This window comes from Teleopsis dalmanni, chromosome X (genome assembly GCF_002237135.1).
Source record: "Teleopsis dalmanni isolate 2A chromosome X, ASM223713v2, whole genome shotgun sequence".
In the NCBI taxonomy this organism is placed as follows: domain Eukaryota; kingdom Metazoa; phylum Arthropoda; class Insecta; order Diptera; family Diopsidae; genus Teleopsis; species Teleopsis dalmanni.
The window spans coordinates 58,955,045-58,981,717 of record NC_051848.1 but is presented as its reverse complement, the minus strand read 5'-3'; the positions used below and the strand labels follow the sequence as shown (position 1 = coordinate 58,981,717).

The 26,673-nt window shown below is 30.5% G+C and overlaps 3 protein-coding genes across 3 annotated transcripts in view; 2 read left to right on the top strand and 1 right to left on the bottom strand.

Moving 5' to 3' along the window:
* LOC119688475 (nucleosome assembly protein 1-like 1) overlaps window positions 1-1,754 on the top strand; it is a 4,391-nt gene extending 2,637 nt beyond the window's left edge. The window contains exon 2 of the mRNA XM_038103151.1: window positions 592-1,754. Coding sequence (XP_037959079.1) covers window positions 592-1,754 — 1,163 coding nt within the window. The remainder of the gene's footprint in view (window positions 1-591) is intronic.
* A 1,012-nt stretch (window positions 1,755-2,766) lies between these two features.
* Window positions 2,767-4,270, top strand: LOC119689408 (nucleosome assembly protein 1-like 4). Its single transcript, XM_038104236.1, has 2 exons — window positions 2,767-2,877; window positions 3,053-4,270. The coding sequence occupies exons 1-2, from the start codon at window positions 2,856-2,858 to the stop codon at window positions 4,213-4,215; spliced, it is 1,185 nt and encodes a 394-aa protein (XP_037960164.1). The 5' UTR covers window positions 2,767-2,855; the 3' UTR covers window positions 4,216-4,270.
* Window positions 4,271-8,768: 4,498 nt separating this feature from the next.
* LOC119688474 (limbic system-associated membrane protein-like) lies at window positions 8,769-16,773 on the bottom strand. The gene is made up of 6 exons (XM_038103150.1): window positions 16,707-16,773; window positions 13,720-13,823; window positions 10,458-10,665; window positions 10,240-10,395; window positions 9,983-10,111; window positions 8,769-8,773 (listed from the first exon to the last, which is right to left on the bottom strand). The coding sequence occupies exons 2-6, from the start codon at window positions 13,819-13,821 to the stop codon at window positions 8,769-8,771; spliced, it is 600 nt and encodes a 199-aa protein (XP_037959078.1). The 5' UTR covers window positions 13,822-13,823; window positions 16,707-16,773.
* Between the last annotated feature and the right edge of the window lie 9,900 nt (window positions 16,774-26,673).

The window sequence follows — 26,673 nt, the reverse complement described above, 5'->3', positions numbered from 1 at the left end:
TTGATGCATATTTGACAAGCATGCGAGATTGTGTCAAAATTAGTTAGAAATGAAAATAAAAATTTTTCTTCAGTTGTCAATATTAAACTAACAACTAACATACATTCGTCTTCATAATTCTACCGCTGTAATAGACCTGAGTTTCTTACGTGAGTTTCTTTCTTTACGGCGGATATTGTGAATTTTATCATGGCAGATTCCTCAAACTCAAATACGGGGGAGGAAATATTTTTTTCAATGTTGTGTGAAGAGAGATAGACAGATGTGAGTATTTTTGAGGTTATATATTAGGGGAGGCATTAAGGTACATTTGAACTTTTGTGACACTAGCGGGTTAGCTGGTTAGTATGATTGAATTATGATTGAATATGATTGAATTTACTAAAAATCTTCAAAAAATTTATATTTTACATTTATTTGATTAGTTTTAAAAATTTTTGCTAATCCCGGTTTTATGTGTTATGAAATATTTTATTATAGTAAAAAGTGTATATTTTTTTAGTCGCGAAATTGGTTTCTTTAAGAGTCATGCATTTATTTTCTTCTTATGATTCGATTTCGTATTAAAAAATAAATTTCTTTTTTTTTCAGACAATGTGGTCAAATCATCCACTGAAAGTGGTTCAAGTAGTGAAGCATCCACTTTCACTGATGAAAAGGCTGATAAAAAGGTCAGAAAGTTTCAACCCGCACTCTTAGACGCTGCTGAACGTCGTCATTTTCTTCATGAGATGGTGAAAAGCTTCCCGCAATCAATAAAGGACCGTATAACGGTTTTGAAGAATATTCAGTTAGAACAAATTGCGATTGATTCTGAATTGTACAAGGAAATTAATAACTTGGAGGTAAAGTACGTTGCCAAGTTTCAAAAGTTTTATGATCAGAGATTTGAAATAGTTTCTGGTAAATTTGATCCACCAGAGCAAGATCCAAAATGGAAGGAACCCCCTTGTGATGAAAATGCAAAAGGCGACCATGACCATGATCAAGCATTTAATGACTACAAGAACCTATCGAATGACTCCATCGGCATTCCTAGTTTTTGGTTAGAGGTGTTGCGCAGTGTGGATGTGGTTGGTCATTTGATACAGGACCATGACGTACCAATCTTGCGAAAACTGATCGATGTTAGAGAAAAATGCGGTAAAGAAGACTCTTTTACTTTAGAATTTCATTTCGATCGCAATGATTACTTCACTGATGAGGTTCTTACAAAGAAATACTTCTTCAATATCGAGCCTAATAAAAAAATGCCGTTTCAATATGATGGGCCAATAATATGGAAGAGTAAAGGTTGCCTTATTCATTGGAAGAAAGATATGAATCTAACGTTAAAAACAGTGAAGGAAATCTCTAAAGATGATGCCAATAAAATGATATTTAAAAATGTTCCACGTCGGTCTTTTTTCCATTTCTTTAATCCACCGCTGGAACAGAATACAGAATCTATAGATAAAGATATGAAAGAGGTATTAAACATTGATTATGATTTGGGACTCGTATTTCGGTCACGTATCATATCTAGAGCAGTTTTATACTTCACCGGTGAACTGCCTGAACTTGATCCATGTGCATGTACTGAAGATGAGTCGGAAAATGAAGAAACGGACGAATCGAATAATAAGAAGGATTTGAACGATTCAGATGAAGGGGGCGCTGCTGGAGATGATGCTGGAGGTGATGCTGCTACTGCCTTCGATGGTGCAACTCTTGGTGCCAACCTATTATTGAGCAATCAATGTAAACCTCAATAATTCACTAACATTTAATTAAAATATTTCTTAATCACATCTATATATATCTTATAAAGTGCATTTGAGAATTTCAATAAATTTCAAATTCATTTATCCTGTTTTTCTTTTTTTTTAAAGAAAATGTATATAATATTAGTTGCTAGCATTGTTGTTATTTAAATCCTGCAATAACTTATCTGTATTTTTTACTTAAATATTTCAACAGAATTCAACTATAACCACTGTAGTCAAATGAATTATATAGTAAGATTTTGATCCTATTGGAATGAGGCTATGGATAATACTCAACATTGTTCTGTGAGTGCTCTTACTTTGAAGAGGTACAGTGCTCATCTTTTGCATATGCGCGGGACCTATAGCTGTTGACAGTAAGGTTATTTTGCAGTTCATGTTATTTTTATTATTAGCCTTATGACACCTCAGCGTACTCTTGGGATCAATCTTATGTCTTGAATCAATCAACAAGTGCTGATTGAACAGTAGAGAACCACGGAGCATTGTGAATATCAATCTGTGTGAATCAAGCTAATCTTAATTTTTCTATTAGTATGAAATAAAGTAAATATTTTTAAAGTTTTCATAATATACGGTAGATAATAATAAATGGTATTTGATTGAATATAATACTGTTGCCAAATGTATTCTTCAAACATTTGAAATACTTTGTATGCTTCAAATGATTTTTTCTTCAAAAAATTTGCCATTGTACAGCGCATGTGCAGGGAGGATAAAATTCTCTTCCTATGTGAAACTTCTGAGGTATCGATATACAACGCAGTGAAAAAATTACTCAGAGCAATCAATTTTATCAGGATCTGCCGTCAAAGCAACATCAAATCGGAGTACCTCTGAAACTGTAATTCCGCTCGTATTTCTTTGTTTGTAATACATATATCCATAGTTAATATAATTTTGGACACATATTTGACAAGCATGCGGGGTTATATCAAAATTAGTTAGAAATAAAAATAAAAATAAAAATTGTTCTTAACCCATCAAATATAAACTCAGTTACTATATTCGATTCCATAATTGGAAAACTGCCAAAGTACATTGTCAATTGAATTATCTTCTGCATAGCGCATATTATTGAACTTTATAATGCCAAAACGCTCAAAACTCGGTGAGTAAATGAATTTTTCAATATTGTATATTATGTACAGTGGATGGCCTCTAAATATATATTTGTAGACTGATATTATATGTAAACATTTTTTAATTGCAAACTGGGATGCATATATATTCATCCTTTTTCGATTTTACGAGTATATTTAAAAACAAACTTACTTTTATTTCAGCAATAAAGAGTAAATGCACCACTAAAGGTGGTCCATGTAGCGCAACTTTCCCTGATCAGAAGTCCAAGAGCTTTCTACCGGGACTCATCAATTCTGCCGAACGCCGTCATTTTCTTCATGACATGGTGAAAACCTTCCCTAAGGTGATTCAAAATCGCATCACAGTTTTGAAGAATGCTCAAATTGATCAGAGTGCGATAGACTCTGAATTCTACAAGGAAATTAATGACTTAGAGGTAAAGCACGCTGCCAAGTGTCAACAGTTTTATAATCAGAGATTTGAAATAATTTTTGGTAAGATTGATCCACCAAAGCAAGAGGTAAAATGGAAAGTAGCAGCAGATGATGAAAATAAAAAGAATAATTATAACTTTGAGGAACAGTTGAGGGAATACAAAAAATTGTCAGGTGATGCTATCGGCATACCCAATTTTTGGCTAACAGTAATGCGCAATGTGAGTGCGCTTGCTCATTTAATAGAGGAATATGACGAGCCACTCCTTAGAAAACTAATTGATATAAGAGAAAAGTGCAATGAAACAAATGGTTTTACTCTTGAATTCCATTTTGAAAAAAATAATTATTTTACTAATGAGGTTCTCATTAAAAAATACTATTTGACTTTTGACCCTGACGAAAAAATGCCATTTCATCATAGTGGGCCTCGTATTTGCAATAGTCAAGGTTGCGTGATTAATTGGAAGAAAGACATGAATCTAACGTTAGAAACAGTTAAGGGAATCTCTAGAGATGATACAAATGAAATTGTTTCTATGACTGTTCCACGCCCGTCTTTTTTTAAGTTTTTTGATCCAGCGGAATCTATGAAAAATGACATGGGAGCGTCCCTAATAATTGATCATAATTTTGGGCTTTTATTTCACTCACGTGTTATACCTAAAGCTGTTTTGTACTTCACCGGTGAAATGCCTGAATTTGATCCACATTCAAGTGATGAAGATGAGTCGGAAAATGAAAACTTAGATAATTCTGATGATTGGGACAAATGTGATAAGTTAGCAAACTCCAATGTTTCCCATGATTCCGATAATTCCGATAATTTAAATGAAGAGGGCGCTGCTAAGGGTGCATCTCGTACTGTTGTCGATGGTGCAGATGTTGTTGGAGACTCATTAGTGAACAATGAATGTAATTCGGAGTGACATTTGCTAAACATTTAATTAACATATAACTCAAGTACTTAATTCTTTTAATTTGCATTTGCAAATTTCAATAAAATTCGAGTGCATATATCTAGCGTTTTGTTTTTTTTATAAAAAAATATGTATTAAAAAATGAATAACATTATTGAGTGAAGTTCGACAATACACGTATAACTCTACATGTTTCGAATCTACATACCAAAATTGTACATTTATTGATGAAGTGTAACGTTATATATAGAAGATGTGTCTTATAAGTGTCAAAACGTTTATGGTGAAAACTTTTAAAGGTTATTACAATATCACTAAGATATTATTGTTAAGTTATCCATTATGTGGGAATTACTTCTATAGCACTTTAAATTCATGACTCATGATTTTGGGTTGTTTAATATATACATATTAGATTTAAAAATATTTAATATGTACACTAAATATAAGATTTATAAGTATCGTTTCGGATGTATTAAGTGTTTTTTGTTTGCTTTTTGTTTTTTGGGTAAGATACTCACTGTAAACTTTATTTTAGTTTTCTTTTTCAGTGTAAACTGATTATCTCTGTCATTATTGGAAGTGGATGAAGACTTCCGTAAAAAATTTTTTCATCAAAAAGCAGAGTTCGTATTTGCGTACCCATGAGCGGCTCATTTCGGCTCATTCTGCTCACGGCTCATGAGCCGGCAAAAAATTCTTTTCATACGATGGCTCACGCTCACGAGCGAGCCCAACTACAGAGCTCACGCTCACGAGCAAGAGCCGCCATTAAGTTATAAATGGGCTCACGCTCGTGAGCAAGAGTATGAGCTGCGGCTCATGAGCTGCGGCTCATGAGATCTTATGCGCCCAATTTAAGATTTTGTTATTATTTTTTTTTATGGAAACATGTCATTAAAAAGATTAAAAATATTAATAACCTTGAACTAACTAAAATATGGACATAATCAAGTTCCTAAAATAAATAATAAATATATTTTTATTGTTTATTTGTGAAAAATAATAATATTTTATAAATTTGTTTTTCAAATTCAAATTATTGTTTCGTTATATTGTTTTAATATGAAATTATATATTTTTACATATAACGTTTATAAAAATAAATAAAGCAAATAAACTAGTAAATCGCTTTTTATTAAACAGTTGAGCTCGTGAGCTCGTTGCTCGTGAGACCTCATGAGCAGCTCTTCAATATGAGCAACTTGAAGGCTCACGCTGGTGAGCAGCTCTTTAATATGAGCCAATTATGGGCTCACGCTCATGAGCCCATTTTGGGCTCACGTAAGAATTGGCTCTTGCTCATGAGCCTGAGCTGCTTATGAGTGAGCAAATACGAACCCTGTCAAAAAGTAAATGTCAAGGTTAAGAAACTTTAATACAGAACTTTTTGTTTAGAACAATAATTATCGGATTTTTTTTAAAAAAAAATATATTTAAATCAAAATAAATTCTAAATACTTGGAGATACATGGGTACATTCAAGCATGATAATTTTGACTTACTAGAAGTGAAAGGGGTGAGATATTAGTGGGTATTACGGGTAGAATGTAATGCCATTGAAATACATGGGTACAGTCAAGCATGTTTATTTTGACTTACCAGAAGTAAAAGGAGGAAGATACTGCATTGCAACGGTACAATGAAGTATTTTAAAGTAATCAAATTTTATAAACATAAAAATTATAATTATATTAAATTATTATATATAAAATTATAATTATGTATAATTGATTAAATTACAATTTAATCTAGAAATAAAAAGAAACTGATCCAAATTCAATTTTCACAGATAACGTGACAGTTTTGCTGTTATTAAACTGCCATAATATCAGGATTTTTTTGTTTTTTGAAGTTTTAAATATAATGGTGCATTTGCATGCATGTGCTTGTACGTACTTGTTCATATATCATCAAGTGGGAATATATGCAATACATAAAATCATTGAAACTGTTTCGCATGCACATACTGCACTTGTGCAAACATGTGGGCCACATGGCAAATACAAACAGCAACAGTGATGATGTTTGATTCCTTAAAAATACAAACAAAGCGTGCTATGCTTACAAATGGAAGGATTTTAATTTAATGCGAGCGTTTCTTTTTGCCTGCTCCAACAAGGATCCATAGACGTACCAAAAATTATGCTAACGGCTTATGAAACACACTGCAGTGAAGATGGCATTAAAACGCTACAACTACAGTATAACAATTTCAAAATTTAAAATTAAATTTTCTTTTAAATATTAAAATTATTTTATTAATTTGACATTATTTGTGCGAATAATTTATGCAGATGCCACTAGTACAATGAAGGAGACGTCGGTGATCATATAAATTTTTTACATGGTCTATCGCACATCGGATATGTGAAACGATGATGCGATGTCTGCCTTAGGGTCACCCAAATCACACTAGCAATGCAAAGTAAAATATGTCGCTGATCGTACAGACCCTATATTATCTGCTTATGGTATATAGGAAACAATGTCATATCTGCATTAGAGGCACCATAACCATTAGGTAAATTAGCCAAAAGCCTTGGGATAGGACACTTCTGACAGCGGCAATATATATGGTTGTATTTTTTTATTTTTAATTCAGCTACTTGTTGCCATCTATGCTGGATTCGATGATGCTGATTTCATTCAAACTATTAGTGTACCATCATCTATGTGTAAATGAAGGACCTCAAAGAATCATAATTTTGACATTCTGAATGCACTCATAAAAACCAAGTATAAATGCATTATATATGTTTTTCTTATACGCCACTTATATGAATGCGCATTCGCCACAGATATGATTCATAAGTGTTTTCATTAACAAGCACAAGTGCTAATGAATCATCTTCACAAAAATGTGTACACTTTTCTTAATAAAGTAGCGTATATAGTAGGTGATTCATGAGTCATAGCACATACTCGAGTGATGTGAATCAATGAGTGTACTCATCAAAAGTGATTAACTTTTATATATATATAGTTAGTTAGTTTATATATAGTTAGCTTTTGTAGTTTTGAAAAATTATCGAAAATGGCAAAAAAATTTAGATCTATCGATTGTATCAATATTACATTCAATTATTTGCGAAAAATAGTCAGTCCGTCTAAATGTCAATAATTTATGTATGAAATACTAACGTTTTTTAAACAAAAGCTTGCATTGGACTTTTTGATTGCTGAGTATTCCCCGCGTTTAACAAATTTCAAATAATAATGAAATAGATGAAGTCTATCAAGTAGGGTCAATACAACAGGAGTATAAAAAACAGGGTTATGTTTTTATGTATAATTACATACAATCTGTCGTCCAAAGAAAGAAAAACAATTCTGTAAGCATATTTTAGTTAAGTTAATTTGTTAAATAAACAATAAATAAACCATTTAAAATAATAGTATATGGAAGCCTATAAAAAGAGATAAACAGCGACATCAAGAATAAACAGAAACTCGTGTCTGTACACAATAATTTTGGATCATCAAATCGATATTAATATTTGCTACTGATACCTCTAATATTGGACCCAAATTGGACCCAACTTCCAATGAAAAGTGTTTGTGCTGATGGCATTGCTTCACTTATAACTCTGCTTGCCTCCACGTATTGTTTATGCTTGTGTATATCTTATTAAGTGTACCAGTACAAGAACCCATGTGAACTCTATACGTAAGTGACATCACAAGAACAAAACTGTGTGAACGAATATTGTTAATCCCCATGTTTTAGGTACATAGTTCAAGTAGTGGACTAAGCCAATTATTCTATGCACGCCCATCAATGATTTGTAACAAAACTGTCCTTTGGTAAAGGTTTAAGCCGAATTAAAGTTCACTTCTTGGTCTTTGATTTTTTGATTAATTTATAAGAAAATTTTGCCCTGACTAAATTATCTGCTACAGTTCAGTGGAGAAATCAATCACTTAATTGATTTCATTGAAAAAAAGTTAGGAGCATATGTCAAAATTATTCAAACAAACCAACCTTTCAATGTGATTTAATTAAATTATATTTATATGATTAGGTTTCTGCAAGCAACCAAATGAAATTGATTTAAATTACAATATTTTTAAAATTTAATAAAAAAAACTCAATAATAATAAGCAGTATTTCAAAGTATATTATTAAGCATTTTGCGGTTTTGAATAAACATTTTTTATATTTTGTGGTTTTAATACTATGGACCAATATTTTAATTTTAATTATATTAAAATTATTTATTAAAGCAGATAGTTAAGAATTTAATTCAACTCAATTCAATTTATTTTAATAACAAAAAAACGAAATGAAGTTATCTGCTACATTAAAACTCATATTATTCTCGCTTTTGTTTGTTAAATTTTTATATCCGATAAGTTGCAATTAATAAGTCAGAAAAAAATTAGTGTTTTTTACAATAGACTATGTAATTTAATTACTACTCTAAAGGTACATACGAGTATATGTACTACACATGCATATATGCGATACATATACTAATGTGTATACTTCAAAAAAAAGAATTAAATTAATTTAAATGAAATCAATCTCTAAAGATGTAAAAAATAAATACTCAATGTACTCAATCTGATAATTTTTTCCATTATACAGATAAAATAGTTATACCAATCAACAACAATTAATTATTAAATATGATGAGATTATTAAAACGAAATACCTTAAAAAATATAAATTTTTACATAAACTTAATTTGAATGTTATACTTTGGAGTCATAAGAGGACACTTTTAATATGCAATAATAATTTACTTCATAAACAAGTATAATATACTTAATAAAAATTAAAAATCAGCTCTCTTAACTGGATCCCCAAATCGAGGGTAAACATATTAGGGGTAGGAATAAAAACACTTTTAGTAACTGTTAACAACAGCTATGCACATTCAGTACTCAATAACATAGAGTGAGCAATGGAACGGATAACACAACTGACACAAATGTATTCCAGAAAAACCTAAAAAGGTTATTGTATATAAGATCCCTAAGGGTGTACAATAGATTAAACTCATCCCAATGCATAAAGGCCTTAGCTTAACCCATAAACTATTATCAAGATCACTAATAGAAAATATTTGCATATAAATAACAATACTACTAGAGTAAATATTAACGGTAGCACGACCATAGATAGAATTATTTGGAAAAATCATAGAGAAAGGCTCGACAAACTTTCAACTATAATTTCCAAAGAAAACTCGAAAGCCTGGCATATACATATACATTAGATTTTGGTTTATACAATAAACATATACTAAGGATATTAAGGTTATTTATATATCGTATATTTAAATGAATTGGAAACTTTCTTAAAGGAGAATCCCTTTCAATGGACAGCAATTATGGTCGGGCAATTTTCTTAAAATAAAATATATTTTCAACATCTCTCTTAACCTCTCTTAAACAGATCAAAATTGGCTGACAATAAGTTTCCACTTAAGAGAATATTTAGTACATATAGTTAGTGAGTTAGTTGTGGTGGAGGGAGGACAAGTCCTCCACAGTTAGCTAAAAAGCCGTTTTGAATCCACAAAAATCTCGTAATAGTGGGTAGGTCAGACTAGAAACAGCCATAAGCATTTACATAGTCAAGAAACTGACTGATCCTGATGCTGGAGATATCGCCGACATATATATAGTACATATACTATATATACTTCGTTTTTATCACAAATATATATTAAGTTATATATATTAAGGATGTGTTAGGGTGTTGAATAGAAAAGAATATTGATTATACATATATTAAAAAAAGCAATTAAAAATTGTGAATACTTACACTGTACATACAAATATACACGATTACTTGTGGAAGGAGGAATGCCATTAGAAGCCACACATAAATAAGCTGCCATATGCAAGCGGCTGACTTTTGATATAAACAAATATTCACCATCAACAATATTGACTAAAGGATATTATAGAGAAAGGCAAAAAACGGTATATTTAACGAAATTTTTATATATATATTGTATATTTATATATTTAAAATATTTCTAATGTATGTGTATATAATTAATATAATTTTAAACATACCATGTTCACCACCGATCAACATTTCTTCACCATCTTCGCGTCGCCACATCACGTACGGTTGCGGTGACCCACGCGCCTTGCACCAAAGAGTCGCATTATTGCCTTCACGTACAACCATTTGAGTATTAGAAGTGCTATCAACAATCGTCGGTGGCACTAGAAGGGTATATACATATATGTATATACTAAAATTAAATCAATTTTTTATTATCGCTTACCGACAACTTGTAAATAAACTTTTCTGGAACGCATTGGATCTGTATTTATTTGGCACATATACCAACCGCGATCGCCTTCTTCTACATGCTTAATATGTAAATACCAGGAACGATGATCTGTATAAGTTAAACTGATGCGATTATTTTGGGAGATGACATTGTGATGTATGGACAATATGGTTTGCGTGTCAATTCGCACCCAAGCAACCTGTGCAGTTAAATAAATATTAAATAAATAATAATAATGATGAATAAGATCAGTTGAATGAGTATATATGTATTAAGTATATAATTAGTTAGTATATAATTATTAAAATTGATAAGTGTTAATTATGTTAATTACAAATTATTAATAATTTTTTTACTTCAACTTTATGCGATAGGGAATTTTCAATCTGCATTAGTGAACAGGGTAACCGTGTAGTGATAATATTGTAGACTGCCAACAATAAACGTAAATTTATTCTTCTATAATTTATTGCTCCATAGTTATTTTAACTATAAATTATTTTTAAGAATTGTATCAAAAATTTTTAGTTAGTATTAATACAAATTTTAATTATTTAAAGATAATGGTACGGGGACGAACTAATCCCTTGATTAATCCCTAAAAATGTCACTACTCTGCATATACAAAGATTTTTAATATAACGTTATTAACAACATTAAAGCAATAAAAACTTATACATCTAACACCTTAGAAGTGCTCATGAATATACTATAGTTACCTGAGCTAATTATGAGAAAAAGTCTAGGCACTATAAGGCATCTTCGAATATAAAAGTGGAAATCGAAAGCGGTATCAGCAAGTCTTAGAAAACTTTTTTAGAGTTTCGTTTAACAAAAAGATAATACTTTATTGTCAAAATAAGTTTACTTAGGAAATGTGCAATTTATTATCAACGACCGGAAAGTAAATTTAATTACTGTTTCACTAAGCTTATAGATCTGGTACATAAAACTGTCAAAATTATAAGATAGCACAAAAGGAGAGATGGGACATATAGTCCACTATTTAGAAAATCAATTTTCATATGCTGCTCTCGAACAGTCTTCATGTAGAACGACATGTAATCAAATTATGTATGATATAATGTCTTATCAGAAGGATCAGAAGACTACAAGTATATACTTTCAGACAGTTTAGTGGCGTAGCTGACGTATTAGTCTGTAAAGATTATATGCAAAATGTTTCATTTTTACTTTAATTTTCATAAAATGTTTGGAAACATTAATATTGCAATGTTGAGTTGTGTTCTGGAACATCAAAGACATGAGGGTAATAAAAGGATGTGACTGGAAGTGTCGTCTGCTTTTAAGGAAAGTCGATATTCTATCTCTGTGGACAGACCCATTTTGTTAAGGTGATAACGCAATCCATGGTGACCCATTAAACACGCCACTAGCAATCTCAACACTGTGCTGCTGAAAAAAGATGCCCTACCGTAACTGTAGGGCCAAACCAACTTTTTAGCCTGACGGTTACTTGGAATGTCGCGCCAGTTGCGATTTATTTCCGTTGAAAATATTTTTTCAATTAGAGATCTAGTTGTAGACCAACTTAATCCATAATATGGGTCGGGTCCAAAAAATTCAATGGGAGATCTTGCCTTCGCAAGATTGTTCGCCTGGGTGACTCAATACCAAATACCAAAGCCATTAAATTTCTAGTTATTTTTGCAGTTCCACAGAAAAATTACGTGAAACTCACTTTCAAAACTTCTAGAAAAAGTATATTTGCATAAATTATTGTTGCGTATTAACAGTAATATTGCTGTGATTTAAACAGAAGTGAGATAGTCAATTGCTTGACGTTGCATTTTTAGTTAGTTGTTTCAATAATGAATGCTGAGTGCACATTTAGTCTTGATTATGTTGAAAATTTGTATTTAAATTCATTGATTATACGTAAGTGACTCTGGCTTTTTTTCCAAAGTGCTTTTCAATGAGCTGAGCACTTAAGCTTCATACATAACTTACACTGTGTTCCTGTGCTCCTGTTTTGAGGTTTAATTGAATTTAGCGCCTTTGAACGAAAGCTGGCATCAAATGCAAATTATGCACCTAACTTAAAATGCATCATTTGTGCATAAGTGATAGCTAAGTAGGAATAATGCTGAAAGTATCTATATGTATATACCCGTGAAGGAGTGAGTGTAGTTTGTATTGTAAATGTTGAAGACAGAGTAATTTGGAGATTTTGCTGAAAGTACATTATATGATTCCTATGAAATGTAATGAACATTATGTTTAATTATAGTTAAATATTTATATAATAAGTGTGAATATTCTCAAACTCAGGCAACTAATAGTCCAAATATCTATTAAACTTTACCTTTGTTGTCATTTGCTATGTATGTTCACTATTAAGAGAAATACCATCAACTTAGTTAAGTTAATTAAAAGCAGTTCTGTATATGTTTGATTTACAAACATACACATAGACGAATGTATACATACATAACATATTAACTTTAAATTTCAATAAAATGCCATCAAAGCAAGTTTAATTAATGTTAATTCTGTTTGTGTATACCAGTAGGTTGTGAGAGTAACTTATGTGTGTTAATACGTTTTAGGTACATATTTTTGGGTGCTGCATATAAAGAAAACGATTATTAAAAATAAGCTTTATTAGAAATATCACTTAAGTCTGAGTAGTAATTAGTATACTGTTAAGTTAAGTACTGTTAAGATACTGTTAAGTATCGAGACCCATATATACAACTCAACATCTAATATAGATTGTATATGTAGATTGCAGATTACAGGTGTCAACTATTTTTTGGTAAAGAATTCCGTTCCTAACATGAAGTTTTTCCTATAGTCAGGCATTTCTCCTCAACTTACTTCTTCTACCTGCATCACACCTATGCTTTCTTGCTTAGATAAACCAAGTCCACTAAGCATTAAACCTAGCTAATAACTTTCTCCCTGATTATTGGAATGAAGTTAACATAGTTGCGAAAGTCTTCTCCATTCATTCCTAAAAAGTGGATTTAGTGGGTTTAAGTCAACCACTGCTTTTCACATACTTTAAAAAATAAAAAAAATAATAAAAGAAAACAGGAATTAAGACGGGGTACTCTCTGCTTGACTAAGGTGAAAAAGTAGTAAGGAATTTAATATAATCAAACTCCATAAAAAAACCTTCAATTACAAGAACATTAATATACAAATATAATTGTACCAAACAATAATAAGATTTACTTTTAATTATAAAATTATAGACTAAAATTTTTTTTTAAAAATAGTAGCTTACCTTGTACCCCTTCAAATTTTCCACGACACAGGAGAGCAAAGCATTTTTTCCAATTGTAACGGTTATATTTGTCATTGGCTCCGCAAATCTTGGCAAGTCCATATCTGAAAAAAACATAGATATATAGTATTATTACATATTCATATATATATATATTATAAAACTATTCTTTATCTCACTATAGCTATAAACGTTAAGGGCCCTATCAGTACCAGAGTGGTCAGCATATTCAAGTAACTATATCAATTTATTAAAAAGGAATGGCGATGAAGAGAATATTGGATTTTAATAAACAAAGATAGCAAAGCAACAATAAAATATATTGTGAAATCGTTTTCGGTTATTTAGTGGCCATTCTTAATGAAATGTATGATATTCAGTTATTAAATTGATCAGAGGGATAAGAATAAAAATATATTGTGCTTGGATTTGTATACGCTATATTAATAGTTTAATAATTTTATCATTACTGGGTAGTAAATTACTAAAATTGGTGATTATTGATACCTTATATTGTCGTTTCATGTATCTATGTCATATACTTAGTTATCAGTTGGATAATTAAAAGACAATTCTTGCTATCCCAAACAGTCATCGTTTGTATCGAAAGATAATAAACCATGTATGGGAAACATCTGAAAAATACTGTATCAGTAAGTTAGCTGAGAGCATTCGCTTATTCTCGCTTAAAAAAAGGTTTCAAATAATCTTAGGTTAGGTTAGATTGAGGTCGCCGATTTGTACACCTATTTAAGCATAAATAATGCCTTGTTTTGATATCACGGTTGGCAACGTTGCTTATACGCTGGATCGAGAGAATGATTAAAATTGCTATAAATACAATAATAGTAATCGCCTTCCACATTGCATTCGAAGTGAAAAGTTGACGCAAATTGCTTAGTAGAATCGGATGTTTTTTAAAAAATTGCATTTATTTGTTAGGGTCCAAGTTTTAATCTAAAAATCACGCTCATATGATAATATGTTCTGTATAAGGTCAATAATTGATCAATAATGGACCTTTTCTTTTGTAAGCATGTTGCAAAAGAACAACATAAAATGAGCACTACTTTTGATGGGAACGCTAGAAGAACCGAAAGGCTGATATATGCAAAACCATGTGATAAAAACTAAAGTTAAACTTTCGAAAATGAATAATAATTCTTTGCAATTATGAATTAGTATATTATGTTTTACATGAATGTGAATGAAAGTTGCATTTGGAGCCTTTTTCAATAATTGAGTATATATTCTTAATAGGTATTTGTAAATTTAGATGAATTAAGTATTATTTGTCAAATATTTTTTGACAGTTGATTGGAAATTTTCTACGTACTTCCAAAAATAGTTCACAATAGACAAATTTATAGTCCTGGTAACCATGCGAATTGTTGGACTCAATGGTTGGATGGTTAGACTGAATAAGCTAGCAGTGTTGTTATTTATAAAGTAAGCGGCTGTTCTTTTGTGATATGTTTACAAAAGAACAATAGCTAATGCTAAACTCGCTAATGGAAATATTAGAGATGATCTAACTATGCTCATAATTTAAAATGTCGGTAATAGATAAAATAATTAAATAAGTTATAAAAAGCGGTGATTGAAATTTCGGAAATCATTTCATTAGTTATTGGAATCTTATATGCTTAGCTTTATCTTTAAATCTTATTTAGCGTGGCTAAGTTTTTAATGTTGTCATTCAACGTATTACTTTCATTGTAGGTACTTTTAAAAATATACTACTAATTCTACTATAAAACGATGATTATGTACTTGTCTATGCTGAAATTAATAGCAAGCTAAACTGCCTAGCAATAACGGTTAGAATATTCCAATTTATGGATCATTCAAAACTGCATGCTTTGCACAACTATTAATTTTTTTTTTTTGAAAAGTTTTGCGTAGAACTTTGTGGGTCTCTGATTCCATGAACGAACGACAATTTCGAGCAGCACAAGCGGCTACAGTTTTTTTTTCAAATTTAAATTTAAGCATAGAAACTTTTCTAATTAAGCACAAACTCATTTAGAAAACTCTCTGAATCGTAAAACCAATGAGAATCATTACTGTTCCAAAGTACGTTCATATCGCTTATTAGACTCCTTGTGTACTTTACATTTTTCGTTTCTTTTGTCTAGGTAATGAGGGATATTTAAATGTCGTATGCATGTGGAAAATGCATGCCGAAAATCTCCGTACTTTGACATTTCAGACTATTAAATCTTTTACGGAAAATTGTTTAGCAAATTACTTTGTGTATTCGTTCGTATGAATTCGTACTTTATGTTTAATAACTAAGATTTTTTTCATTGCTTTTAAATATTAATTTATGGAAATTCGCATGACATCTTCAATAATTGCTCTGTGCCATTTCAGTGCAATTTTTTTTTTGTTTGATTCTCGCATTTTTACATTCATAAGCGCCAGTAGAACGAATCACACGAGGTACTTTCATATATTTCCTAAACCCATGGTAACCTTATTTCATGCTACAAATAAACTTTGAAGGTTAATGAGACAAAAGTTATTGCCTCCAAAAGAACTCACCAAAGCGCTGAAATGAAGGCAAGATTTTTCAGTTTTGTTTGCTTGTTTTCAGGCAATAAAGTTTTGTGCCAAACTGAGTTTTATGAGGCCAAAGAATTTGCAATAGAAAAAAAAGCACAAACGAAACGACTTAGAGAGGAAAAGGAAAATTTTCAAGAAAATAGTGAACGACTATTTTCCCTTCTGCTGCACTTTGACACCGGCAGAAAAGTTGTTTTCTTTTGAAATTTTCTTGCAATTACCCGCTCTTTGGCATATTTCGCTTTGCTTTGTAAGTATAAAACCAACAATACAGAAACTGCAAATGCAACACTATTTGCAGAAAGGATAACAGTTAGGGCACTGGAATTGGAATTGGCAGAAGATACAACTTGCAACTGAAGATAAACTTAACTGCAAATGACACCAATACTCCAAAAAAGACAAACAGTTTTAATTACCTTTAACTTTGGAACGTTGAGCATCAAGGATTCTGGCATATTTCCCTGCAATTAAAACACATTCAAATAGAAGGAATTAGTTAAATTTGGAAATATATTGTCATATATATATTATTTATATATTTATATTTAAAAAAAATTATTCTGGTACCAATGAATTATCTTAACAGCAAAATTGACTTATGACTAATTTACTAATAGACTAATTTTTACACACATTTTGATTTGAAATCCTGGCTTTTATCTAATCCACTTCTGCGTTAAAAACCAACTTTAATTTTTTTTTTTAATTCGAATTTAAAATATTAAGTTTTGATGACTTTTGCATCTAAGTTTACACTTGTTTCATCAGTAATGTTAATATGGTTGGTTTTGCGATCATTGATCAACATAATCAACATAATAAAAAAAAAGTTTAATAAGATTTGGTCGATTCCATTGACATCAGCTGTTTTATGCATGTGAAATAGCCAGGGACCGTAACAATTACCATTAAAACAATATGTTAACAATCTCCTTCTAACTGTTATCATTCGAATTTTGAAGTAAAACTCAAAAAATAATAATAATTAAGTTTATTTTACATTATATTCATTAAAAATAATTATTATCATGTGCGTTTTATTTTTTCAGCGCAGAAATAACTCTTAAAATTCTGATTTTTATTTTAAAAAGCACAAATAACTCTTATTTTTGTCTTAAAAATAATAAAATCAGGAAAAACTTTTATTTTTAAAAACAAAATTTAACTTACACGGCATGCCTGATATTTTTAAAAACAAAAATTTAAAATGCATTTTACATATAAGATAGTTGTTTTTATAATTTCACACAAAATGTATATAAGGGTATTCAAATGCATTCACCTGCATTAACTCTAGTGAGTCTAGCATGCCGCTGGCCATCAAAATGAACCATTATAACACCATATTTCTACTAACTCATTTAGGCAGTTTTGCTCATTAAGGCTGCTAAAGAGAATAATTTAAAATGTAAATTTTGAAACATTTGTCACATGTTTTATATGGAAATTGTGAATATATAAATTATTTCACATGTATGAATCCGCTCATGCCAATGGAAACAACCAAATCTTAATTTCATTAATTTAAGTGGTTTTGTAGTATGTTTCCACTGCTTTTTTAAAAAGTGTAATTTACTAATAGCACATTCACACTGTCTCATTTTGATTGTTTTGCTCATTATAGCCACCACCAACAAGGATTTACCATACAAACAGCTGTCATATAAATGATCTCATTATCAATAAATCAGTTCATTTAAGGCGAAAAATATCGAATACAAGCCTTCAAAATAAATTTCCCACAAGGGAAGTTAAAGATATTTGAAATATATGTCGTTTTTTTACGGATTCCATCAATTTCATCACTTAATAATTAGACTAAGTCCAATGAAATAATTCCAGTATAAATAGTCATATATAATAGCAATATATTGTGAAATAATTATATGGAATTAAAGAAAAGTGGTTAAACAAAGGAATTGAGTGCAAAAATTGATAATATTTTAAAGTCAATAATGACGGGACGTATTTTGAACAGTTGTGAATTACAACAACAAAATTTAATTATATATAAATATAATAATTTTAGGCATACCACACAGCTGTTTTGAGTATTGCCAAATACCCATTATTAGTGGCCTTAGAGTTAGTATTTCTTATATTTAAATATTCATAAATAATTAATTGAGACTGCAAGTACTAAGGCGTGAAGTCGTGACCTGCCAAATTTGAAGCTTAAGGCTGCGTTCATTAGTCAACTGATCTTGACTTGTATCTTCGCATATATTTCTAGAGTTTTGTTAATTTGGTGTGAAAGTTCATTAACAAATTTTCTTACTGTATTATATTAGAACGTTATCTTAAACCAGCTGTAGAATAATTAAATTAATTAATTGTAGTTATTTGTAAGTATTGAACTTTAATACTATTCTCTTATTTTTGGGGGGGGGGGAAGGAGAGGTGGTTATGGTGTTTGTTGTTAAAATTTAAAATATGAACAAAAAATTATGTTTTATGTTAAAGTTTAAAACAGCGCTACTGAATTTCACTTGCAAGTTTCTAAATTTCTGAATCTTAAGTAAATATTTTTGTTCTACTAAAGTTTCCTTGGAAGGTAACAAAAATTTTCGAGTAAAATGTTAGAACATCCATAAAAAAAAGGTGGATGAAATCATGAAATCATTTTTCATTAATATAAATTTTTAAGCAACCGCTGCAGCTGTAACTTCACATATAGACCAAAACTGAAGAAAGTAACATAAATAGTAGCTGAAAACAGTGGATCCATGATATTCTAGTGGAAGCAACAAAAGCATTGCATGACGAAAAAAAAAAAAATTTATAAATACTTAACAAAAAAGGAAGTAACACCAAGCGAGAGTGAATCCCGCAGCTGTAAAAGCTCAGCATTGCAAGAACCACCGAACGAATGAACGAACAAACAGATTTTAAGGTGAATGTGAATGAAGTAACAAAGCGATTTTTTCTTCCCTCCCAATGCCACTGAACATCGGTACCACAGCTTAACTGTTTTGCTTCATTTTTTGCATATAATGCGAAAATTCACTGATTTACGTCGGAAATTTTGGTCTAACAGCTGAAAAACTGCAACTTCAACGAGTCACCGGAAAATTTAGTCGCAGAATTAAACGAAAATTGCTTACAGCAAATATATTTTTCTTCGCTGTTTTCTGTTGCATATCAAAAATATTCAAATACTACGCGGAGCAGCCAACCTTTTACGGTATTTCGCTAATACCAACAACAGCAGTGTTGAACAATGCCAAAAAGAGCAAGGATAACATCGCATGCTGTTTTGTTGTTGCTGCTGTCGGCAGTGTTGTAGCTCCTCAAATCGTGTTCTTGTGTCGAGTCAAAAAGCTTTAAATGTTTCTGTTGCACCTGCGAATTTACCTTTCTAAATTTTTCATTCCATTTTTCCATTTCCTTTCGTCCTTTCATCCTTTCTTCTATTCGCTTTACTTTGGCGCAACATTGGCTGCAACGTGGCATATCAGCAGCATACCATAGATTGTCTGTGGCTTGTCCTTGCCGGTAGCAATGTTGACTGTTTAACATTTTTATAAATGATTCTGACAAATGTAAAGATGCTTGTCAGGCAAGAGGTTTTACACGTCTTTGACTTAACTTTCTTTTTTCATTTCTGTTATTCTTTCATTTTTACTAGCTTCTCTCTGTAATGCCTTAAAGCAGACAAGTGAAATTATTAATCAAATTTCTATGATTCAGGGTTCAATGCTGACTTTAGTAGTGGAGCAAATTATACTGAAGTTAGTGATGAAGAAGTAGATGATTAGCTCAGTAATTTTTCGCATATCCAAAAATTATAAAAGGTACTATATGTAGTAAAGATCAACTTTCGATACAAGTTTTATTATTCAGTTAAGACCAGACAAGATCCATAAAAGTACTTATATGAAAACAATAATCTGTTTTAACTATCGCTTCGACATAAAACTGCTTCACAATTTCTTATGAAGACCATTACACCTTATCCAGAAAAATCTGTTGGTATAATATCGATAGCAAGAAGCTTGTCATACAAGTGAAGGACGTTGACACCTCCGAACTAATTAGAGTAATGAATTGAAAACGTCCCATCTCGACGTTAGTTTTATTATACATCTACCCGTTATCTGGTACTTAAGCAAGATATTCCAGGTATAAAAGTAACAATGAACATCAAGATAATGCTGTATTAAAGTACAGTGAACGGAAAATTCCGATGTTTTCACCAGAACAAAATCAGGACCTGAACCGAAGAAATATATCGTTCAATATATTTTAATATAATATATCGTCCTTTATATTTTTATACACACAAAGTGGACAAAACTTAAGTGAGTTAATTAAAATGAATGAGTTAATTAATTATTATAAAAACCTAATTCGTTATATAAATATTCACTCAGAACTTAACTTTAAACTAAAAACCAAAAAAAAAAATTAATGTTCTTGCCGAAAAGAAAACTGCAACCGAATTGATGGATATATTTTTTTTGAATCGGAAGAAAAATTAAAACATTCAAGCTATCAAATGAAACCTAACTGAGAGCTACTTTTGTTTGCGCTATCTATTGTGAATTATAAGCGTTTATAAGGGTAATCTTTCACAAATATGCGGGCTAAATTTCATATAATTTAGACACATAAAACCGGAGTTATCAGATTCAAAGTGACAGGGAATACTTATATTAGTGTTGATAATTATATCCCTTTTACTTCTGTTGTAGCTCCACAAAATGTTTGCCTCTTATTTTTTTTCTTGCTTATAATTTCTATTCGATTTAAAATTTCTAAGATTCTACAACTGCTTTCTGTAGTCTGCACTTCCATATCATTTATGGGCTCTTTGATTCCTTGGGAGACTCAGTGACGCGTTTGTCTCCAGATTACATTGAAAATTTTGAGCAGCGTGTATTGTATCCATTTTCAGTTCCGGTTTCTAATGTGTTTTGATATCAGCCGTGTTTTTTATCTATGTTTTAGGCACGAAATTAAAAACCAAAAAAGGAGCCTTACTTCCATATCATTTTTGGGTTCTTTGATTCCTTGGGGGACTCAGTTACGCGTTTGTCTCCAGATTACATTGAAGACATTTAATAGAGTGTATTGTATCCATTTTCAGTTCCGGTTTCTAATGTGTTTTGATATCGCCAGCGTTTTTCCATCTGTGTTTAAGGCACGAAAATAAAAACCGAATAACGAGCTGATATTGAGCTACTCTTCGTGTGTACATGATTTGTCACTGTGTAATTTACACCTCTTAGGAAAACTGCTTTTACCAACGGAAATAAGCATTAGTACACATAGAAGCTGTTCCAAATTTTAAAAGTAAGTAACAGCTGATTTTTTGAAACAAGTATTTAGCTTACTTTTAGAAGAAACTATTGTATTGAGTATAATGCGGACTACTTTAATTTGTATAAATCGGTTTTGCTATACAACTTCAAGTTCAAGTTCAAGTTTATATATAATTGTGGTACAGTTTCACAGCATGTTTATTCACACAAAAGGATTTTTGACATGATATAATATATTTCTGATATTTAAAAAGCACTTATGTGCTTTATAGTATCAATTATATTTCGAATAAGGTTAGAATATAAAGTAAGTGATAACAATAATATTAGTGTTAAATAACAGTAACATATTAAACTATGTATACTGATATGATTTTAATATAAACTTATGAAAAAATTTTTATTCATCTATACAAATAGTACAGTAGGAATGCTTGCTTATTAACTAAAAGGATATAAGTCTAACAATACTATATTAACTGTCTCTATATAACTGAATAAACCACAGATGCATCTGTTATATATTTAGATGGTTTTAAGATCTATATTTTTAAATAAAAATATTAACTCGTTTTTTATTACTATTTAATTTGTTTCATTTTTAATATTTTACAAGTTTTTATTTCCTTAAAAATATTTATGTTTGGGGATAGTCTTGTCCATTGTCCTGTCAAATTTTTACATAACTTTCAAACCAAATTTTTAAGTGCAGAATAGAAATAAACATGGTATTGGGTTCCGAAGGAACGAAACACTGCAACCTTAGCGGGTCGTTTGCGCTGATGATCCTAACCAAAGAAAAGGCATTTGATCGTTCGAATGAAGTCAAATATTTTTCACTGAGGATTTTTTTAAGCGGGTATAGAAACTCCCAGCATTGTGTTTTACTCCCAACCCTTACCAAATGTTTTTGTGGTTTAGGAAATTGAAATGAACTGCATAATTCGATCATATATATACTATATACTATAATATTGCATATAATATAATAAATTATGTTAGTGAGTTGAATATCATAGAATATATTGTGGAAGGTATTTTTATAAATGCTTACAATTTAACGAGTGTTTCTCGCACAGTCCTTGGAAAACATTTTTTAAATCGAGTGAATATATATTTATTTCTTTAATACCATATATATAGTTTTCAGTAGTTCAGTTTTAATTTTTCATGAATTATTTTTAAAAAAATTCAAATTCGTTTATATTTTAATGATTACTATTGATATTTTTCTTATGTCTTATGGAGCTAAGATTTAGATGTGATGTATATTATTTTCTAAAATCCATTGTATGGAAATTTTAAATAATCCACAACAATTTTGTAAAGCAGTCTATTTATATTCGTTTGTTTTTCAGCTTTCGGTAAGCTACTGACTATTCTACATAAAAATATAAAATGAAATTTGTTGACGACGTTTATGGCTATTTGGTAGTACCCGAAATAGATGTGTGGTCAGCCCAAGAACTCACTTGTTGTTGACAAGCAATAGCAATCCTATAACACGTATAAATATTATATATGTATGACACTCACTTTTGTTATACCATTTATAATAAGTAATAAAATCATGGAATATATAATGTCTTTTCAAGAGAATAGTATTAAAATTTAATAACTTAAAAATAATTATAATTAATTATTTCCGTTATAGCTGATTCATAATATTGTTCGTATATAATACAGCAAAACAATTGGTTAATGAACTTTTATAGCAAATTAACAAAAGTCCAAGTTAGAACATTCAAGCCAAAGCATTTTTTAATGTGCTTTGTGTCAATTGGCTTATGAACACTGACCCTGAGTATCAAATTTGGCAGGGCACAAGTTGAACTTTTGGTACTTGGGGTCTCAAAAAATTATTTACGAAAAATAAAAGTAGAAAACAAAATGTTATTCACTATTGTTCAATAAAGCCTCTTTATTGAAAACAGGAGTGTATATTAAGAATTCAGTTTATTTTGTCAGACCTTTTATGTTGTTTAATTAAGTTGATATATTACTATCGTTTAGAATTGATTTTGTAAGCACAATAGTTCAATCATGTTAAAGCCTAGTCAAGTAATTGTTTTCAATTCTAGATAAATATTAAATAAGTAATAAATTTTTTAATTTCTGTGTAAAAAATACATTCCATGTATTCATTTTTCAAATTTTCGTTACACTCTAAATAACATTCCAATTTACAATTAAGTATCTACTTTCTAATGAAAATATGAGAGAAGCAAAAATGTTGTAAGAAAGGAATTCCTATATTCATTGTGGACGTCATTTGGTTGTACCATATGCGCTTCCTGTGCTCTACATCCATAATGTAGCCATCTTTCTTCATTTACTTTCTTTTTTTTTTATGCCCTGTAACATGACCCTGCGTTATGTGTTTGTTTGCTGAATGGAACGTTACATTCCTTTTAGAAACATTAACGACAGCAAAACTAAGCATAAGGCTATAAATGCACTAAAGGACTTTTTGTGCAGCAGGATGCAACAGTCAATGAAACATTATATTCATGTACGTTTGCCATACGCCCAATTTTCAGTTAGTCTATTATGTACATTATTTAATATGACTCATATGATTTAATATGATGATAACAACAGAAGTCATCAAATACTTTTTTGAATATATGAGGTATGAAATATTATTATTCTTATACATAGAGATAAAATGTCATAGAAACTGAAGACAGTGAAGAATATTTATTTTATAATAATTACAGATAATATATTTCCTTAAAAGTGTACTCGTAAAAATTTTGTGTTTATTAGATATATTTTAAAACTTATGGACTTTGCTGGCAATGTTACTTCAGAAACTGCATATTACTGTTCGGCATATTTTGAACAATATTTTATTGTCTCTCAATAAATGTAATTAATTGCATATAACATATTCATTTAAAAACTTAACACATTGTTTATACACATAAAAAATCCAATTCTCTAAAAATCGAGTATAATTCGAAGGTATAAATGTTGCTACCTGTCAATACATGGTGGGCTTTTTAGACAACTATAGATATTCTCAATACAATGGATAAGTCTATATCTTACATTTTTAACCCATTGTAATCTGTAAATACAATATTGAAGCAATTAAAGTATTTAATGAGAGTTCATCTCTACCAGATAATTCAGTTAGTAGATATGTATTACTATCAGTTGAGTTAAACGCTGTCACACAGGTGTCGAAAATGTTAAACACTAGGGTAGCTTAAATTATGCTTATACTATATAGAATATTATAAATATTAAAATTCTTTAAGTGAAAAATACTATCCACCGCAACTAATATAACCTATTGTGCTAACTCCAGCTGTTTAAATTGATCAATCTTTTAACAAACGTGAGCACCATTGACGATTTATATTATATCATATGTTTGGCCTACTGTTATACAATTCACGGCATTCACAAATCATATTTTCAGATATTTCAAAATCTACTTTATAAAAAGGACAAATAGTCTCAAAGAGAACCATTTCGTTGTGAAGCCTGGCATTTTGATATGCTCTCTGTTCATCATACAAAGTCAATAGAGGCTGCACTTAAAACCAGAAAAATTTTTTAAATGACGTTAAAAGGAAAATACAATAAATAAGAGGCTGTTCGAATGGAACTGTTACTGAGCAGAACGTAAAAGTTAATAGATAGATAGCAGATATCGTTCAGGTATCTGAATAGATTGGCAATACTAAAGCACAACGCTTTGGTAACTCAGATGAGATTGCTACTCCATGGTACACAAAAGTTCCTATAAAGATATGACAAGTGATCTTGCAAAAAAATTATTATAAATAGCCGGTACCACCCACTTATCTAAATAAAATGTGAGCTATATTTAATATGAACATTTGGCTTCAAGAAACCAATGCTTGAAAATTGTATACCGCGTTCAACCACAGTTCATCAAAAACATCAGTGCATTGACGATTTTAAACGCCTCAAGTACAAGAAATAAAATCAGTGAAAGAACTACCAAGCAAATAAGTATAATTTCCATTAGAAGTTCTTGTTATTTTTACTTATTTACTTTGGATTTCAACTTATAAACCATGGGTTAAACATGTTTCATTATAACTCTTAGACAGAAAAATTCAGCTAAATACATACCATAGAAGACAACAGTACCAACCAAAGCGACTATATATCTTCATTGGCATAAAATAATAACTAATATAGCCCCATAAAAAGTAATCGAAAGACGTTAAATCGCACGAACCAGTGCGAAGGGGCCAGTTAACAGGAACACTTCTGGAAATGAAGTTAATTCAATTAATTTGGTGAATTTTGGTAACATTCACCAAATTAATTTCTCCCTACTGGATCCGTCTTGTTGGAACCACATGTCATCTATGTTAACCTGATGAATTTTTAGAAATAAAAATTCAGCTAAAATGGCCTTAAACAGTCAGTTTTAATGGATGCAATAGTGATTTGTTAATCACTATTGATTGTTAACGCAATTGTGATAGAGATTTATTTTTTCTCCTTACATGGTAATTTTGCTTATCGACGTAGCCATCTAGGCCATTCCTACAATTTGGAACCGTTGTACTGAACAGAAATGTCAACTCAGTTTAACATACTCAGCTCTCAAACCATAGTTATTGATATCGATTGTTTTCATGGAGCTAAAAGAACTTCCGATATATAAACGAAGCAGCACGTGAATGAAGAAGTATTTTTTTCTTTAGTGGCTAAAGTGTTTGGCCACTTCACAACTAAGTGCTTAGATAAAGAAAGTAGGCCGTGTGCGAGTTCGAGTGAATTAATGGAAATTTCAATTTACTTTACCTCAATTTACTCGAACTCGCACACGGCCGTAGTTGTTTCTTTGTGTACATTTAAGGAACTATAGGCCAGCAACTTGCTGTTTTTTGTCACACTTGCGAGCTACTGAAGGCACCTAATGTTACTGTTACGCCTTCATCGCAAAAAGCCACATAATCCTAACGTCCATTAACATAAAATGGTCATTTTAAAATAAGATAAAACAGATTTTTTATATGACAAAATTTTTTTTTAGTCCGACCCTTTAATTGAATAAATTACAAATAATGAGTATGGTATGTTAAAGCCAGTGTTAACCGTCTGAAGTTCTTGACATATTACTTAG

Excerpts from the sequence above, each read along its gene's own strand:
- LOC119689408 (XM_038104236.1), top strand. The coding sequence starts at position 2,856 with ATGCCAAAACGCTCAAAACTCG. Across the intron at positions 2,878-3,052 it reads GCCAAAACGCTCAAAACTCG|CAATAAAGAGTAAATGCACC; the intron begins GTGAGTAAATGA and ends CTTTTATTTCAG.
- LOC119688474 (XM_038103150.1), bottom strand. The coding sequence starts at position 13,821 with ATGGACTTGCCAAGATTTGCGGAGCCAATGACAAATATAACCGTTACA. Across the intron at positions 10,396-10,457 it reads AGTTTATTTACAAGTTGTCG|TGCCACCGACGATTGTTGAT; the intron begins GTAAGCGATAAT and ends ATACCCTTCTAG. Across the intron at positions 10,112-10,239 it reads GTTGATCGGTGGTGAACATG|TCAATATTGTTGATGGTGAA; the intron begins GTATGTTTAAAA and ends AATATCCTTTAG.